Source organism: Melospiza melodia, chromosome 20, assembly GCF_035770615.1.
Source record: "Melospiza melodia melodia isolate bMelMel2 chromosome 20, bMelMel2.pri, whole genome shotgun sequence".
NCBI lineage: Eukaryota > Metazoa > Chordata > Aves > Passeriformes > Passerellidae > Melospiza > Melospiza melodia.
Window position 1 is genome coordinate 9,861,750 of NC_086213.1, and position 17,631 is coordinate 9,879,380.

The 17,631-nt window shown below is 40.3% G+C and overlaps 1 protein-coding gene across 1 annotated transcript; it reads left to right on the forward strand.

The window, feature by feature from the left end:
• The first annotated feature begins 1,110 nt into the window (after positions 1-1,110).
• Positions 1,111-16,945, forward strand: SUSD2 (sushi domain containing 2). The gene is made up of 15 exons (XM_063172744.1): positions 1,111-1,373; positions 2,606-2,810; positions 4,111-4,262; positions 4,761-4,928; positions 5,154-5,328; positions 6,736-6,937; positions 7,970-8,055; positions 8,273-8,541; positions 9,508-9,651; positions 10,030-10,185; positions 10,528-10,776; positions 11,093-11,365; positions 11,886-12,071; positions 16,262-16,352; positions 16,658-16,945. Exons 1-15 carry the CDS (start codon positions 1,307-1,309, stop codon positions 16,668-16,670), a joined length of 2,436 nt encoding a protein of 811 aa, XP_063028814.1. The 5' UTR covers positions 1,111-1,306; the 3' UTR covers positions 16,671-16,945.
• Positions 16,946-17,631: the final 686 nt, after the last annotated feature.

The window sequence follows — 17,631 nt, forward strand, 5'->3', positions numbered from 1 at the left end:
TGGGTCAGAGAGAGAAGGGAAACTGCTTTTTATTTTCTTGCCATTTTTTCCAGACAGAAGTGGGACATCATCTTGCCCTTCTCCAAAGCTCTCCAGGCACATGGGAGTAGCTCAGTGCCGGCCCAGTTCTCTGAGAGATAACAACATTTGAGAGATTTGAGATAAGTGTTACTAACAACTCTGTTGTCTCTTGATTGCAAAGATTCAGTCCTACAGACCCAGACTGATGAGACAAAAAGGGAATTTCTCCATATGGGTTTATCCAAAGAAACACTTTCAGCTCCCTTGCTTTCAGAGCCCAGCTCCAGCCTGCAGTTCCTTGTTCCTGTGCATGTTGATGGTTTGCAGTCACTGTGCACGAATATCCCTTGCAAGGGCTCATTTCTGCTCTGCAGTAGCGCTGTGAGTCACCAGGTGCCACCAGCGAGTCATCTCAGCCTCTGCTCATGTGCCCGCCGCTCGGATTCCACCCACAAAATTCAATATATCCGAGGTTTGCTCCCAGACAAAAGCTGCCAGGACAGAGAGGATTTGGAGACTTCAGCTCCCCAGGACAGCCTGTCACCTGCACCTGAGGCACTGGGGCTACGTGCTTTCCTTCCTGTGTCATTCTCTGCCTGGATCCCATTGCTGGAATTTCAATTCCACCTCCAAAATTGCATATATGCAAGGACTGCTCCCACACGAGAGACGTGGTGCTGGGGAACAGGCAGAAGTGCTCTGAAATGGAGGGAAACCCTCTGATTTAAGCCCTTAAAATGATGAAAAAGGGTGAGTTTCCTTCAATTTAACCCCTTAAAATTAGGGAAGAGGAGGGGTCTGCCTTCACTTAATTCAGCCCTCATGCTGTCACATCCAGTGCAGTAAGCATGCTTCCTCTAGATCTCCTTATCTTCTGAACTGAACTGTACTGTCAGCATGTACTCTTTATCATTCTTCTAAGTGATAACAGGTTTTAGTTCCTCCAGCAAAATTAAAGCATAGAACTTTTGCCAATGACCCCGTGGCCTTGAGCTTTGAAGCAGAAATGCTTGTAAAACAATAAACATCTACCTCCCTTTCAGAAAAACCTGACTGTTAATGTGAAGGAGTTGCAGTGGCTATCTCCCCTTCAATCTTTTCCTTGATTGGAGATGACCTCTGAAATGGAGCATTTCATTCAGTTTGTTTTGCTTCAGTAATTTACAACAAACCTTTGAACAGAGAGAATCTTGTTTATTTCTGGACACCCGTTTCCACTAAAGGCTTTTCCCAGACTAGCACAAAGACTACCACAATCAGCCATCCTGAATCATCTGGACAAAATATGAAATTCATTGGCTTAGACGTTTCTTTCTTCATTCTTTCCACCCTCACTGCTCTTTGGAATGCAGGTAAGTGATTTTCAAACATTTTGCTGCTTTTAACTGCAAATTTTTTTGACTTCTCTACTTCAGAATACACTTACTTTGGTAAGAAATTGTGGATACCGTTTTTACAAGCTAAAGTAAAGGCACACAGGCCAGCTTTTACCTGCATAGTTTCATTTTCAATCCCTTCCTCTGTAATTTCCAGCAGTTCAGTGGATCTCTTCTGTAAGTAAACAGACAATCTTGAGAATGCAGTAAATATATTTAAAGACAGAGAAAAACTTTCCAGCTTCCCATATTGGACAAGTGCTTTTACTTCTCTTCTTTGCATTTTCCTGTGCTTGTTCTTCACCACCCTGCCTTTCTTTTCGCTCGTGTCCTCCCAAATAATCAATCCTCCCATAGTTACTTTTTCATAATTGGCTCCAATTTTGTAAGAACCATGTCCAAATTTAGAATTTCTGATACTTACCTAGATCATCTCAGCATTGCATGGTATTCTTGATATAGCTCCCAAACACTGTTATCCTTGCAAGATTCCACTTCCCAAAAGGTCCTCAGTGCTCCCAGCTGTCTCTGCAGCTTATTCATCTCACTTAACTCCCCCTGAACTTTGTGAAATCCAGCTATTTTTTACAGTGCTGCTGTAATGCCTGTCTTCTTCTCACTGTTTTATTTGTTGAGTGGTCTTCCATGTGATGTCCAGTGATTACTGACAGTCTGTAAGCCACAAGCCTCCTCACCTCTCTGTGTATCTGCCGTGTTAAGGCCTGACTCAAATCAAATGCACAAAACAAAGACATTTCAATTTCTCTTAATAAACTTGTGTTGGAGCCCATTTCATTGCTGATTTTAACTTTCCAAGAGCATTGGCTTTCTGTTCTTAATGATTCCCATGTAGGGTTGATGGTGGGGTTCTGGTACATTTAAGAATTATCCTTAAAAAATAAGTGTAATTGGTGATACTCACTGAGGGGCTGCTCTGGAGATTTATCTGTCTATTACATGCAAAAATACCCATGGAATTAATGAAATTATGTACTCTCTGGGAGGTAAATAAGTGTATTTTGCTATTCAAAATGGAGCAACCTTAATGTGCAGGTGATTACAACCTTCACCTAAATACATTCCTAAACTAAAATAACCAGCCTATTTTATTTACTTACAGCAGTCTTTTGGATGATGTACTTGTGCTTTTGAGAACATCTAGAAGAGTTCAATAACATTCCTGACTCTTTTTTTCTTCCTTTAACAAGGAGCTGAAGACTCTTGTGCACAGAGATGTGGGGAGCTGCTTGGTACCTGTTCTTGCCAGGTGACATGCCAGTCCTTGGGGACATGCTGTCCTGATTATAAAGAATTTTGTCTTCAAATTTCTCCATACTCAGGATCTCTTTTGGGAGGCAAAGACTTTGTGATTAACAACACAGCTTTTGATCCCTCTTCTAAGCTAAAATGCAGGTGGGCCATGATTTTATATTCCTCTGCCAAAGGGAAGCAAAACTTAAAATCTCACTCTCCAGCAATAAGCAATTGCCACAAAACAAGACAAGTCTATACAGGAGTGAAAACTTTGTAAAGTTGTTAAAATCCTGAAATGTACAAAAGTTCTTCTCAATCTCACCCTCAAGGATACTTGTGGACTGTATTTCTACACAGGACTGTTTCTTTTAGGTGGAGTTATTGTGTGGTACAATCATAACTCTGCTCATTCTTGGAAGAGTTTCCTTTCAGGGCACTTGTCAATATTTCTTTAGCATTTCCCTTTGTGGGAAAAAAAGTATTTATTTCTTAATCTGAACTAGAAAACAGCAAGACAGAGATGTAGGTAGGACACCTGATGTTTTTCCTGTAAGAGAAAGCTGTGGATCCTAAATGTGTCAGCCTGTATCACACTTAGGTGCATGTGGCACGTGCAATACATACAGTACACTGAATTTTGATGACCCAGATGTTGTGCTATTATTTCCACAGAAGGTTCTGAGTGAGATTTTGGAGTCCTTCCCATCTGGGTAGCAGTACCTGAAAAAGTTTTCAATTCTTTATTTGGAAAACCTTTGACCAAGGCATTCACTCTGTAGAACACAACTGTGCACTTCGAAGTACCTGCAGAGTTACATAATTATAGCCAAGGCAAATTCCAGTGCAGAAAAGCAAAGGTCCTATTTCCTGGCAGGCCCCAGCTCCCTCTGATACTTGGAATAGATATTCAGTCCCCATATATCAGTCTTGAAAACTCACAGGTGGGGTTAATCCCCAGGACTCTGGGCAAGAGCCCTAACTGGAATCAAATGGTTAAATAACAAGTGGTGCCTTCTGAGTTAACCTTTGCAACAGAAATGCTGCAACAGCATGAAATTCCTTTTGTTGCCCTCACAGGACTTACCAGGGAAAAAAAAAAACAAATCAGAAATTTGCAATAACTGCATCATGGTCATTGTTAGCCACCCTGTAATCTTACTAATGCTATAACGTTATTTTCCTCTTCCTGTTGCCCCTTTGTTGCAAATTTACCATATCTCCCTCCCCCAGAAATTAGATAGTAAATTGAAGGTTTGTAGATTGCTGTATGTTTGTGCAGTTCACAGCAGAATTCATATTGACACAATGAGCAGATTTTTCCAGTTTATATTCCCTGCTACGAGCAAGACAGCCCCAGACTTGAAATGATCCCCTCATGACACAAGGTTGCTTGTTGAAGAATATTCAGAATTCTCCTTCTATCTATGGTGACATTAAAAAGTGTTTTCAACATCTACAGGTTCAAGAAGGAAATCACAACCAGTGGCTATATTGACAAGGATGGAAAAGCCCACTGCATCTCCCCATTGCTTTATGAGACTGGTTTCATCCCTTTTGAAGTTTCTACAGATTCTGGGTCAACGTTTCCCTACTCTGGAACTTGGTTATCAGGTTACTTATATCTACAGCATTCCTTTTCTTGCTATATTCTTCCACCATGCATGCAAGATTATAGAAGTCTTTTCCTTTAGTTAAGTTTTATTCTTCCTTAACAGGCCTCAGAAAAGAAAGTCTCACTAGCCTCATATTAATTCATCTTTTGAGAGATGAACTTTCACAGCAATTGAGTAGCAGCAGCAGCATTAACTGATAAAAAGTCCTGCTTTAAAATGAGATTGACCAAAACTGTTCCCACCTCATCCCTACTTCTATCCCTTTTTGTCCCCTCTTCAAATAATTGCATTGTGGTGTTGTAATCTAAGGACTGCAAGTATTAGTAAGGGTTGCATTCTATCAGCTTCAGCTTATTCTTTTCATGTCATGCATCCTGTGTTGTGTAAAACATACCTAGGGGAAATCCCGCTAAATCTTAAATAATAGAGTAGCACTTTTTCAGGACTATGCAAAGCCAAAATGTCATTAGCCCTCTTTTTCTGCTCTGCAATGCAGTACATCACAGCAAAGTTTCAGATGGAGAAAAATGCACTTTGGTAAATGAGACAAAATGGCAATACTATGGCACCTCCAACACTGGTGGAAACTTAACTCTTACCTGGACACACCAGACACTTGAAACAACTCATGTCAACATAGAAGTCTGGGGATACCAGGAAACAGGTAAAGTGACCCTTTTCCTACAAGCATTTATCACACACAGAACTCTTGTGCAGAGCTCTGCACAGCTTGTGGTCACTTTCACTGCAACCTGCAAGTGTAAATAACTGATTACAATAATGTCAGCTTTTCCTCTTCATTTATATATGGGTGGAGACATCTCATTTCAATCTTGTGGCTATTGCTCTTTTCCAGCATCCAAAACCTTTTTCCTCCTCTCTCTGACAGGTGACAGTTATTCAGAAAACTGGAGGGCTGAATGGAAATACCTTTATACTTTGGCAAGAGAAACCCCCAATACAGGGAAATATTCTTTCCTTCCTGTACCTGCTGAGGGAAATTACAGTACATGGGACTATGGAATTTTGAGAATTACACCCAGCAACTATTTTGATGGGCAGAGGCAAGTGAATATAATAATAATAATAATAATAATAATAATAATAATAATAATAATAATAATAATAATAATAATAATAATAATAATAATAGCTACCTTATAAGCGGTTGTCTCCTTTGGCATTCAAAACTGAGACTCAGGCTCCATTTCCTGGGAAAAAATGGGGAGAAAACTGGAAGGTCAAAAGTGAGAAAAACTCATGGGTTAACATACAGACAGTTTACTAAGGGAAGAGGAGCATGGAGGAAGAATTATGAAGTCTCCCATGAGCAGACTGATGCACAGTTAGTCACCCAGTAAGGGCTGCTTTGGAAAAACACCCCTGCAGTTTTATTAATGGAGCTGCTGGTCTAGGGCATGGAATATCCCTTTGGTCAGCTTGGGTTGGCTGTCACAGCTGTGCTCCCTCCTGGCCTTCTCCCTGGGGCCAGCACGAGACACAGAGAAGACCTTGACACTGTGCCAGCAGGAGATAAGCACTGGTTTATCAGTGTTATCAGCACTGTCTTGGTCACAGATCTAAAATGTGGCTGCTATGAAGAAAATTACTCCAGCCAAACCCATGCTCTCAGCAGAGCAGGATCTGCTGATTCTTTTGTTTTGTCACAACTGTGGAGGAGTCCCTAATTGTGGGACTCAATCCCTGCAGCCACAGCTCTTCCTCTTCTATTTTGTATTCAGGTTTTTGCATTCCTTCAAATTTTATGGCCATTTTCTTTTCTTTCATTGCATATTTCCCCATGATTTTTGGTGAACTACCTTTGTAAGTGCTCCATGGTTATTCCTTCATAATTCTTCCATATCCGCAGGTTTGATGTAGATGGTGTGGACTGTGAGTACATAAATGCCACCTCTTCAGTGTTACAACATATTGCTAATATGTCAGAACATTTTTGAACATAGAAGGATAACCTTTTCCCCTTCTAGAGGGCTTTTTATTACACTTTGTAGAGATTTTTTTTTTCCATGGGGGAAAAGCAGAGTGGCTTTGGAACATTTCAAGGATTCTGAATGATTTCTGTAGCCATTAGTTCTGATATTAATGCTGTTGTTATGTTTTGTTAAAGAATCCAGATATTCTTCATTCTGGCCTAAATGAAATTGCAGTGTCAAAAGGCATGAATACAAAACCTTCCTCTAAAAGGATCTATGTAAGCCAGAATCATGATTACTAAAATGTATTCTGATTATTGCATACTTGCTGCATGCTGTCCTGCCACCTTCTGAATTTGGAAAATGTTGATGTGCCATAACTTTTTGAAGGAAAAAGAAAGCAGTGGGCTTTGCAATGAAATAACTTGAAAGTCAAAAGATGCTTTTAATTATAATTAGCAATTGAGCCACAGTGCTACTGTCAAAATAATGCTTGTTCAGCTATCAGATCTATTTTTTGTTTCTCTTTTTTACCAGCAATATTCCATCAATCTGGAGCCCAGACCATGCATTGGCTTGGCACCTTGAGAAAGACTTCAGAAATGACCCAAATACATGGGCAACTGCAAAATGTATGGAATGGGACAGAAAGGAAGAGTTGCTTCCAAACTTCAAGGAAGAAATTATAGACTGCCCTTGCACCTTGGCACAGGCAAGAGCTGACACTGGCAGGTTCCATGTAAGTTATTAACTGATCCCTCTGGCTTATTACAATTCCAGGTGGAAGTTTTAGGAGTGCCAAACTCCACACACACACCCCTGTTCCCTCTCTAAACATCATTGCAAGGACATTAAATTACATATAAATTTGCCCAAGTAGAATATCAAATGGCAGAGGTAAATACAGCTTATCTAGGCAGTATGAATAGAAGTGCCTATAGAATAGGAGATGGAAATGACACTCAAACAGGGAACTAAAACAGGAGTTCCAACGGCAGACTGAAAACACTCTGTGGAGCTGGGAGCAGGGATGGCTTCTTCAAGATCCTACAAGATCACAGTCTGTGTTTGAAGATGATATCCCATGCTGTGACAAAATATTTCTGCCTAGTTTTTCATACTTTGCTGCAAACCCTTCTGCCATGTACATCAGAGCTCTAATCCATTATTTCCTTTATCCTGCTTCCTTCTTCCTCTCAGCTTCACTGTTATCAAGGAACTGACAAAAGCTAAGAAATCAATTGCCATTCAGTCTACACTTTCACTTACACTGCTGATCTGAGGACCAGATGAGAGTGACTTCCTCTCCTATTTATGACACCAAATAGTGGCATGTGTGGCATGTGTTTATGCATTTAAAAAAAAAGTTTAGGTAAATATTGTTACTATTCTGGTTATGAAGCTCCAAACATGACGTGTAAAAGCTTGTGAAGATAAAGAATAGATCTACTGCCTCTGTGTAAGAACACAGGATAAACATTTACTCTGTGTCTGTGTTTGTTGTACACTTACAGTTGAATTCCCATCTGGCTGCCTTTGTCTTCAAGGTCTGTTGTAACAGACTGCAAAATGTTCAGGTCAGACACGTGCTCCAGACACTTGAGTATAAAATTCACCATTTTTCCTATCATTCCATGCTGTTCAACACGACCTTAACCAGTTCATGTCAACTTTACACACCTGTCAGATACAAAAGGTGGGAACTGAATGTAAGAACAGAAAGGACAATGAGGCAAGAAGCCCATTAAGTGTGAACATTGATCTTTTTCAGACAGATTATGGCTGTGATATTGAAAAGGGGAGTGTGTGTACTTATCATCCTGGTGCTGTGCATTGTGTAAGAGCCATTCAAGCCAGGTAAAGAACTTCTTTTAAACCACATTTTTTTGGTTAATCCTTTCATCTCAGAGACAGCAGCATCACAGAGGTCAGGGGTGAAGTCTAACTGGATATCAGATAAAGCTTGGCAAACAAAATATTTGGCTGTATCCATAAAAAGTCAGTAAGCAACCCCTAAATAGAAACGAACCCCGCAGAGGTAAATGATGATTTTCCTGCTGCTTTTCTCAATCAGTCCCCGGTATGGGGCTGGACAGCAGTGCTGCTATGACTCCACGGGAACCCAAATCCTCACATACGACTCCACCGGAGGCAGCACACCTGATCGAGGACACGACTGGGGCTCACCGCCTTTCTTGAAGCCTCCCCGGATACCTGGCTTTTCCCACTGGCTTTATGATGTTATCAGCTTCTATTACTGCTGCCTGTGGTCTGAGAATTGTGACTTCTATATGAAAAGGCGGCCCTCTAGTGACTGCAGGACGTACCGCCCTCCCCGAGCTGGTAAGGGCTCCAGATTTCCTTATGGAGTGTAGATTTTTCATAGTGTTGGCTCCTAGAATATTTGTATATGTGCATATATGAGTTGACAATGGTGAGGGTATAATGTCCTGTGGAAGAATTCCATGGAAAGTTTCTCTTGATATATCACTTACAAAAATCTGTGTGTTTTTTAATTGTGCTGCAAGATTTTCTGTTGTTGAGCATCTCACTCATCCCTGGAACCTAAATAGCCAAAGCACAGTAGTCAATGCCCACAACTTTATATCATCAGTGTGGACTTCTTCAGAAAAAAAGGTGGTTAGAGGTGGTTAATGACAGGTAGGAAGCAGCTAGAAAAGCTGTCATGGTGAGAAACATTCATATCAAATAAGAAAGTTTTACAATTTACAAGATGTCTGGTTTTCTCCTGCTTGCTTTTAAATCAGTCTTCAAGTCTTGCCATATCTCTGTTGCTACCACATTTTGCCTTCTATGCTGCTGAGATGCTTTGGTGTCCAGCAGGACTTGGCCTCCCATAGAGAAGCACCAAGAGGCAGCAGTTTGCATCAGGAAAAAAGGAGAAAACTGTAGAGGACATTGCACTAGGTAGTTAGGGGTCATGAATGAGTGGTCTGGCTGCTTAAAGAAACCCCATCAAAAGTATTGGCAGAAGTAGAGTTTGAATTTGTGAAAATACAACTTTACAACTTGATGGCAAGGCTCATTGTATTAGTTACTATACAGATTAAAGCATACAAAAGAAGATAAATTAGTAGGAACTTGCAGCAATTTACATGGAAGTTGGAAATGCAAAAGGGGATTAAGGGTGCAAAGGATATGGATGCAAAGATAAAGCAATAGCTCTGTATTCATGTCCAAATCTCCCCATATATTGCATGTGACTTCTCTTTCCTTTCTCATGAACTTGAGGAGTAACAGGTTGTGATTTTTGCTTGATCTTAATTCTCTTTTTGTTTTTAAAAATAGCATCTGCTTTTGGGGATCCTCATTTCTTTACATTTGATGGTCTGAACTTCACCTTCAATGGCCTAGGAGAATACACATTGGTAGAGTCTGATCTCACATCCCTGAGAGTGCAAGGGAGGACACAGCAGGCACACTTTCCCAATGGTAAGAGAGGAAGTAGAGCTTCTGAACTTGTGAGATTTGCAGAACTGAGATTTGATATTTGCTTGATTTGCACTTAGCATCAATCCTCCTGCCATCTCTAGTCTTCTTTTTTGGCCATTTGTGAATAGTCACCATTCTGAAGATAATCAGAAAGCAGACAACATCTTCAGGAAAAGCTTCCCAATCAAAGTTTAATTGCTAGGTTTTTTATTGGGTGTGATTAATGGAAGTGTAAAGTTTTCTACTGTGTTTAAGAGCTCCAAAAAATTCTTATTTCTCTCCATGCCCATTCTCATCAATAAGGAAACAAAAGGCCAGTTCTAGAAATCAGGCAATGCCAGCTGATGCATTTTGATAGTATTTTTTTCCATTTGGAAGGAACTGGGGCTCCGGGGACAGGCCTGTCTGCAGTGGCCATGCAGGAGAACAACACTGATGTGGTTGAAGTGCGCTACTCTGAGGATCTGCACCTGGAGGTCCTCCTGAACCAGAGGGTTCTCAACTTCTCTGAGCAAACTTGGATGGACTTGAAAGGTTAGTTACACATATCAGCCTTGTAAGCAATTCCATTCTGATGGAGCCCATGGATAGTTAAAGGTGTCTCTAGGTGCATGCATTTCAACTCTTTTTTCAGCATCCTTTTGTCAAGTGTTTTAGGTGGCTTCAGTGTCCATGGTTTCTATGTCCTCTTTCAGTTGTTTGTAGTGTGAAGGTGTAGCTTCCCTTTAAATGCTTCTCAGAGTGCAGCTCAGAGTGGAAGGGAGGAAAAGCTGTATGAAAAAAATGGTTAAAACTGATGATTTAAACTGATGCTAAAACACAGCATTTTTTTGACTGTGGATAATCAGCTGTTTTCTCTTCCTCTCATGGTTATAGGTCTCTTTCTCTATTCTACACCTGATCAGAACATCACAGTGATGTTCTCTTCTGGGTCTGGAGTGGAAATAAGGGGAAATGGAGGATTTCTGACCCTGACAGTTCTGCTCCCAGAGAAGTTTATGAATCACACACGGGGTCTCTTTGGAGTAATGAATGACAATCTACAGGATGACTACACCTTCAAGAACAAAACCACCATGTCAGTTCATGCGAGTCCCCAGCAGGTGTTTGAGTTTGGAGCTAGCTGTAAGTAATTTCTGTGGTCTGTTATTACATTTTCTTTACAAATTTAAGACAGATTATGATTTAAGGACTAGGAAATAAAGTCTGTGCCAAGCAACCAGTACTGGGGGAAGAGAAGGGAGTAAGAGAAATATGCCCTCCTCTACCCACCTAGGGAGTGAAAACAGAGCCATGGTGGAGGACTTTTGTTCCTATGTCTCTTCCAGCTCCAGCTACATTTCTGTAGATAAACACTTGGATTAATAGCAGAAGGTGGTCTATGTTGGCAATGTTATGGATGAAGTTATGGATGAATCTCTTTCTGTCTCTGTCTCCCAAGGGGCAATTGAAAATGGAACTTCTCTCTTTACTTACGACTCGGAGCTCTTACTGGACAGTTTCTTTTATGGGGACAAGCACAATGCCTCCTTCCTGCCCGTGTTCTCCCCTCATGAGGACCCTGCTGATCCCCTGCTAGAAGAGATGGTCTCACACTGTGGCTCTGACCCATTCTGCAGATTTGATGTCCTGACAACAAGAAACCTTCAAGTGGGAAGTTCCACAAGGCTTTCCCATCAGAATCACAAGCTGCTGGTAGAACATCTAGAGCCAGGTGATACAACGTTCCACAAAACATCATTACAGAATAACAGGATATTCTGAGTTGGAAGGGACCCTCTGGGATCATCAAGTCCAAATCTTAAGTGAACAGCCCATAGGGAGCAGCACTATAGATATTTCTACTGGGCATCTAAAGAGTTAACACTGTTTGAGGAGGCTTTGCTTAACTGTAGGTTCATGTACCTATAAATAATCTGATTTTAGGGAATCATCTTTGTACCAGGAAATCTCTGTACTGATAGAATACTTAGGCAAACTCAAAATAAATTTCTTTCCATTTCTTCCACTATAACACCACAGTGTAGAAAGTTTATCTTCATTTTATATGCATTAAGCTGTCTTCCTTGGACTTAAAAATAAATTTTAAAAGTAGCAGGAAGTATTGTCTTTCAGATAGTTTAAAAATCTTTGTTTTTCCATGAGTTGCCACTAAAATTCTGTTTGAATCATTTTAATGGAGATTTGCTGGTCTAAGTCCTAAATACTCTAACCAGATATGTTTCTTTTATTAGTGATCTCTTGTGGCTGGCTGGATCAACCAACCAATGGAAGAAAGAATAGTACCAACTACCTGCTGGGCTCAACCATCAATTTCACCTGCAGTGAGGGCTATGAACTCACAGGAGGGTCACAGGAGAGAACCTGCCAAGAGTCAGGAACCTGGTCAGGGGACACACCCCAGTGCAGCCAAGAAACAGGTCTGTTGCCTTTTAGATATCACATATTGTCACTAAAAAATCATTATCAAGGACAAGGCAACCTCAGAATACCATGATGGCCCTTGACAAAAGCAACTTCTCTTACTTGGTAAAACATTGGACATGAGATATCTGAATTTCTAGAAAGACTATTATTCAAATCTATTTAACAGGTGACTTAGGGTGGTTTTGTGTGTTTTGGAGGAGATATTAAAGTTTTTGTTTTATCAATGGGTACAGGTACCTGAAGGCTGGGTGAACAGAGGATGGAGCCAGGATTTTTTCAGTGGTGCTCAGGGACAAGAGCAGAGGCCACAGGCATGCTCTGAAGCACAGAAGCTTACCTCTGAACATCAGAAAACCCATTTTACTGTGATTGTGACTGAGCACTGGCACAGCGAAGTTTGAATATCTCCCTCCCTAGAGATATTCAAAAGTTATCAGGTCATGGTCCTGGACAACTCACTCTGTGTGGTCCTGCTTGAACAGGGGAGTTGGACAAAATGACCTCCAGAGTTCCCATCCCACCTCAGCTGTTCTGTGATTCTGTGATTTGAGAGCAGACACAGCCCACACTTGTTGAACTCTTTCACTTTTTCTTTCTAAAATATTATCTTATCTCAAAACATAATTCTATTATTCTGTAGCAGTAAAAGTATTGTGAATGATGCAATAGTATTTAGTATAAATAACACAGATTTATTCCCCCTCTTGTGTCACTACTAATAGATAATCAGTTAGTCTGGGATTGTTGGATTTAGTAGCAGTTTAGTAGCATAGGCTGTCTCTATGATTTACAGAAAATGGCCCAAAATTTTCTTTTTATTCATTCACCACATACACTCCAAATGTCCTCAAGATGGCAATATTTCAAAGCACCAGGGTGGTGCAAGGCCAGATGGCATGTTGAAGCACTTTCAATGCTGAGTTAATAGCTCCCAAAAGCACTCATCAAATAATTCATACTAACATATTCTCCATTCTAAGACCCTTCCAAAGAAATGTGGGAAGTGCATTTCACATCAGCAACGAATTCCTGTCATGCTGGCACATTTCATCAGCCTCTGCTGCCTGTACCAATTGCTTGTACATTTCCAGTGCAGTTCTCAACTTAGTAATATTTGTAAGATGAACTGCAGTGAGTTTGGGCAGCAGAAAAATTCACAAAGGCCAGATCTTAAATAGGCAATGGCAAAACTTTCTGCCAAGCTGAAAGCTAAGAATATTTTTCCACTGCTGCCATCAACCACATACATACTGGATAAGAGCCAGTCAGTCTCAATAAGCAAAACAGATGCTGACATTTACACTAGCAAAAGGGGGACAGAAAGGCAGCCCTGTGAGATCAGAGGAAAGGAGCTGGAAGATATGCAGGGATTGATTGCATTCAGGATGATGGAGATGTGACACAGCTTTGTGGATAAGCAAACAAAACCCACAATGTTTTCCAATGCTTTCCTGGAAGGTGACAAAGAAAAACAAGGTGTGAAAGAATTTTATTGATCTGATTGCAACAAAGATCTTCCTTACTATTTGATATTTTTTGCTCTAGTTAATTTGCAATGTGAACCAAAATTGATGGTTTTTATTAGCTGCAGGAAGTTGGAGTATGGCAATGCTGCCCACAGCAGCAGGATGCTGACAACACCAACAACTGAGCAACACAATATAAAATACAAATTTGTCTATTCTTTTTTTCTTACTGCTATGCCCTACTAGTGGCATTTATAGCTAGCCTTGCTTCTCCTTCTTCCATAAGGTGCTCTGCTAGATGTCAGTGATTGTTTGTGAAGGCTATTCTATTGACAGGCCCAGGTCTCTACAGAGAAGAGAGACAATACAGTTCAAAGTTCCTTTCACTAATATCTAAACTTCTCATATTTTTATAGCATGGACAGCTAGTACTTGCTTTCCAGTAAATACATTTCTGCCCCTGGCCCAAGACACAGCTGAAATCCAATGCCAGTTTTCCTTGTCTTACTTCTCTACTTGGCTATTTTCTCCATCCCCCAAGCCTTAACTTCTCCAGAACAGAAAAGGTCCTTGTGTTGTCATAAGCTATTGTTCCCGAGGTCAGTTTTCTCTATTGTTTTCCTCCTTACACAGCAGCATGCTGCTGTTTCACCAAACATCCATTTTATCAAGTCCTGTGACAAAGACCTCCTTGACACCAGGAAAATGCTGACAAAATTAATGGACAGCCCTTCCCAGTTTCTGGGTGCCTGAATTGGTGATCACTGACCTAGCCACTGTGATCAGCAGTCACTTTTTTACTTTGAAAGTGAACTATTAAACACACACTTTGTCAAGTTATTTCTTTCATGCTGCTCAGGAGCACAGGGCCCAGCCCTCTGTAATTCTAAGATTACAGATTATTTCTTTACAGTTCTGTGTCCATGACACTGCAGTTTTGTGGCACATCAGGTTCAAGCTCTGTCTTGCAAATCATCAAGGTTTTTTAATTGCTATATGCCTTTTCAAAAGGGAATATTTAAAATAAAGACATGGGAACCAGGAAAATTGGATAGGAAAAGAGGTGGAAACAAGAAAATGTAATGCCAGTTATTTTACAAAATCCATTTTGGTATTTTGAAATTTCAAATACAAATGATGTTGTTGGGCCTGCATATTGTTGTTTTTGAGTTTTGCTTCCTTGGATTAAAGTTTCCATGGAAATCCTCTGCTAATAATTATTTTGCTATGCTTCTAATTACAATCCCACTGCAAGTCTTGCCAGTACCACAGCAAGCTCTCTTCACAGAATATCACAAAGAGGAAGAACAAAGAAGCCATCCAGCAAAAGCAAAAAGGAGATTCTAGTAAAATGAGATGTAACATCCAGCTAAAAATCATAAGATAGTGGCAGCATATGTACATAGAGTCTTTTTGAGACAGACAATATGGTGATATTAAGGGCAATCTAGTTTTGTTTGTCTTTTGGGTTACATTCTCCTTTCCCCCCCTCCTCCTCTATTCACTTTCAGATTTCCTTTTCCAGTCTCAGGCTCTGTGTAAATGCTGTTCATTTTGAAAAGCTGTCAGAAATCTCATTAGTCTTCTGTGTTTTTTTCAAACACAAAGATTTCACAACAGAGGCAAATCACTACTGGACTAACTACTTCAGCCAGTGGTGGGTTCTCATCACTTGGCAGGGACTGGTGCCTCCCTGTGAAGGATGTGTAACCACAAACATTAAGCCTTGTTAAGAAGTTACTGGATGATGGATCAACGCTTGTGAAACAGTTTATGCATCCCATTTCTTTCCTTAAACTTCACTGTGAACCAAATCAGCAGCTGAATAATCTGTTCTAGGATCACAGAAGTGTCTGTTATGCCATCACTGTGTGCTAGGCTGTGGGTTGGGCAGGTGTGACAAAGTGATGGAAGGAAGGGCTGACAGAAATGCAGCCCTGATGTATTGAGGCTCAGATACAAAATGCAGGAATCATTGTTTCTCCCAGACACTTCACTCCACATGCTGCATCTCTTAACTTTTACAAATATTCTTATATGGTAATCTGCCACTGCTTAGTAGAATAAGAAAACAAAATTATAGTTTTTATTCAACATTTGTTTCATATCTGGTTTCTTTCTCTCTTTCAGGTATCCTTGTTAGGCAGTCACAGAATCAAGCAGATACTTTTTTTGTTTTAGTGTGTTCAAACTCTCTGATGTAGCTCAATGTACCCACATCAGAGCGGTCACTTCCCTTTTATGTAGATTATTAAGCAGCAAAGGTAGTTTCAAAATTTAATGCCAAAATAGGGACAATATTTAAAGTAATCAAACCATATGGAATAAAGATTGAAAACTATTTCAGTTGGGATTGACAGTTCCACATCAATATTGCACATTCAAAATGTTGACGACGTATTAACCACTAGCCACCCTTTGTGTTACAAAGCTTTTGCAGCCACCTGCCCTAACAGTTAAATGGAGAAATTCTGTGAGTTCCTAATCTTTACCAGTTTCAGAGAATCTGAAAGGGTAAAGGGTTGGAAGGGACCTCTGGACATCATTCAGTCCAATTCCACTGCCAGGAGAGGCAGTTCCACAAAAAAAGAGAAGAGAAAAATTAACACTACATGTACAATTTCAAAAATTGTCATGCAATTGCATTCAAACAGATATGAAGAAATGTATATCAAAGTCTTCATGGGGTTTTTTTGTGGTTGGTCTCTGTTTTTCAGCTATCAAACAAGTAATTGTTATTGGCACTGTCTTTGGATTAGTTGGCCTTGCAGTCCTGGGACGTCTGGGTTATTTATGCACAAAGAAGAGGTAAGCCTTGACTGAACTAAAAACAGAAATGAACCTCCTAAAGAAATAGCAACTGCTATGACTTTTTAAACAATAATTTAGTAATGACCACTGGCAACAAACTGCCAGTGGGCTACAGGTAAAAAAAAAGTGCAACTGATGTATAAACACTTAACTGTGTGTGAAACTGACTAGTGGAGAAAGAGGGCAGAGTAGTGAATGAAAATGGTTTTGCTGGGAATACTGGTGGGCTGAAATGGAGATATGGTTGATTTTCTGAACTTCGTTAGCAACTATTACAAATTTTTAATCCTTCTCTGTTCCAGTGTTCACAAGTAATAGAATGCCAGCTAAAATGGAATCAAAATTGAGTGAACGGAAACAAAATGAGGTTCCAGCCCTTGGAAAGAAGACTGTATGTGTGAGGAAGAACTACATACTTCTGAACCTGTCACAAAAAAGAAAAAAAAAAGCACAGTGCCAAGCTAACAGAACACTGATATTGTTTTTCAGTATTTCATCACTTAAAAATGCTACATTCACAATGAATTCAGCTCAAAGAAATAAGAATGTGGCATATTATGCTGTGATATTAAAATTTATGGGTAAATCCATGCTACTATATGAAGACCATTTTTTCCTTTCTATATGTGTCACAAAGGCCAAAAGAAATGTAAGCATATTTTCCCCCTTAAAAATCAACTTTATATGGCAGGAAGTTTCTGTGTGCTAAAAGTGAGATGCATCCACACTGTGTATTGATACAATAGTTAAGGCCTACAAACTGTATTTTGATTGTTCCCCTACAGAATAGCAAATTGTTCTCTGCCTGTATGGGTTGCTATTTGATTACACAGCAGTGTTGTAAAGGGGGTACAAGGATGTACCTTGTACAAAGGATGTTTGCCCTATTTCTGTATCTGACAAAGCAACTTTTTAAATGCTTTTTAAACTGGTCGGGGTGGGGGGGGGGGGGTTTCATATTGGTTGGTTCTTAGCAAAGCTGTTCTACCATTACTAAAATGTCTTGCAGACTGGGTAAAGACTTTGTAAAAGTTTAGACGATTGCTTGAGATTACCACCTTGACACTTTGTCCTTTGGGATCTTCACGTAGATGAAAACAAACAAACAAAAACTCAAACCAAACAAACCACAAACCCTATCTTTCTGCACGTGCATTTTCAGAAAGCAACGATGCTCCTTTCGGCTGGGAGCTGCTGGCTGCTGTGATTTTTGTCGCTCGGGGTGTGTGTTGTGCTGTAAGCGTGGGTGTCCCCTCACGTCCCCATGTCCGCGCCC

Excerpts from the sequence above, each read along its gene's own strand:
- SUSD2 (XM_063172744.1), top strand. The coding sequence starts at position 1,307 with ATGAAATTCATTGGCTTAGACGTTTCTTTCTTCATTCTTTCCACCCTC. Across the intron at positions 6,938-7,969 it reads CTGACACTGGCAGGTTCCAT|ACAGATTATGGCTGTGATAT; the intron begins GTAAGTTATTAA and ends GATCTTTTTCAG. Across the intron at positions 10,186-10,527 it reads AACTTGGATGGACTTGAAAG|GTCTCTTTCTCTATTCTACA; the intron begins GTTAGTTACACA and ends TCATGGTTATAG.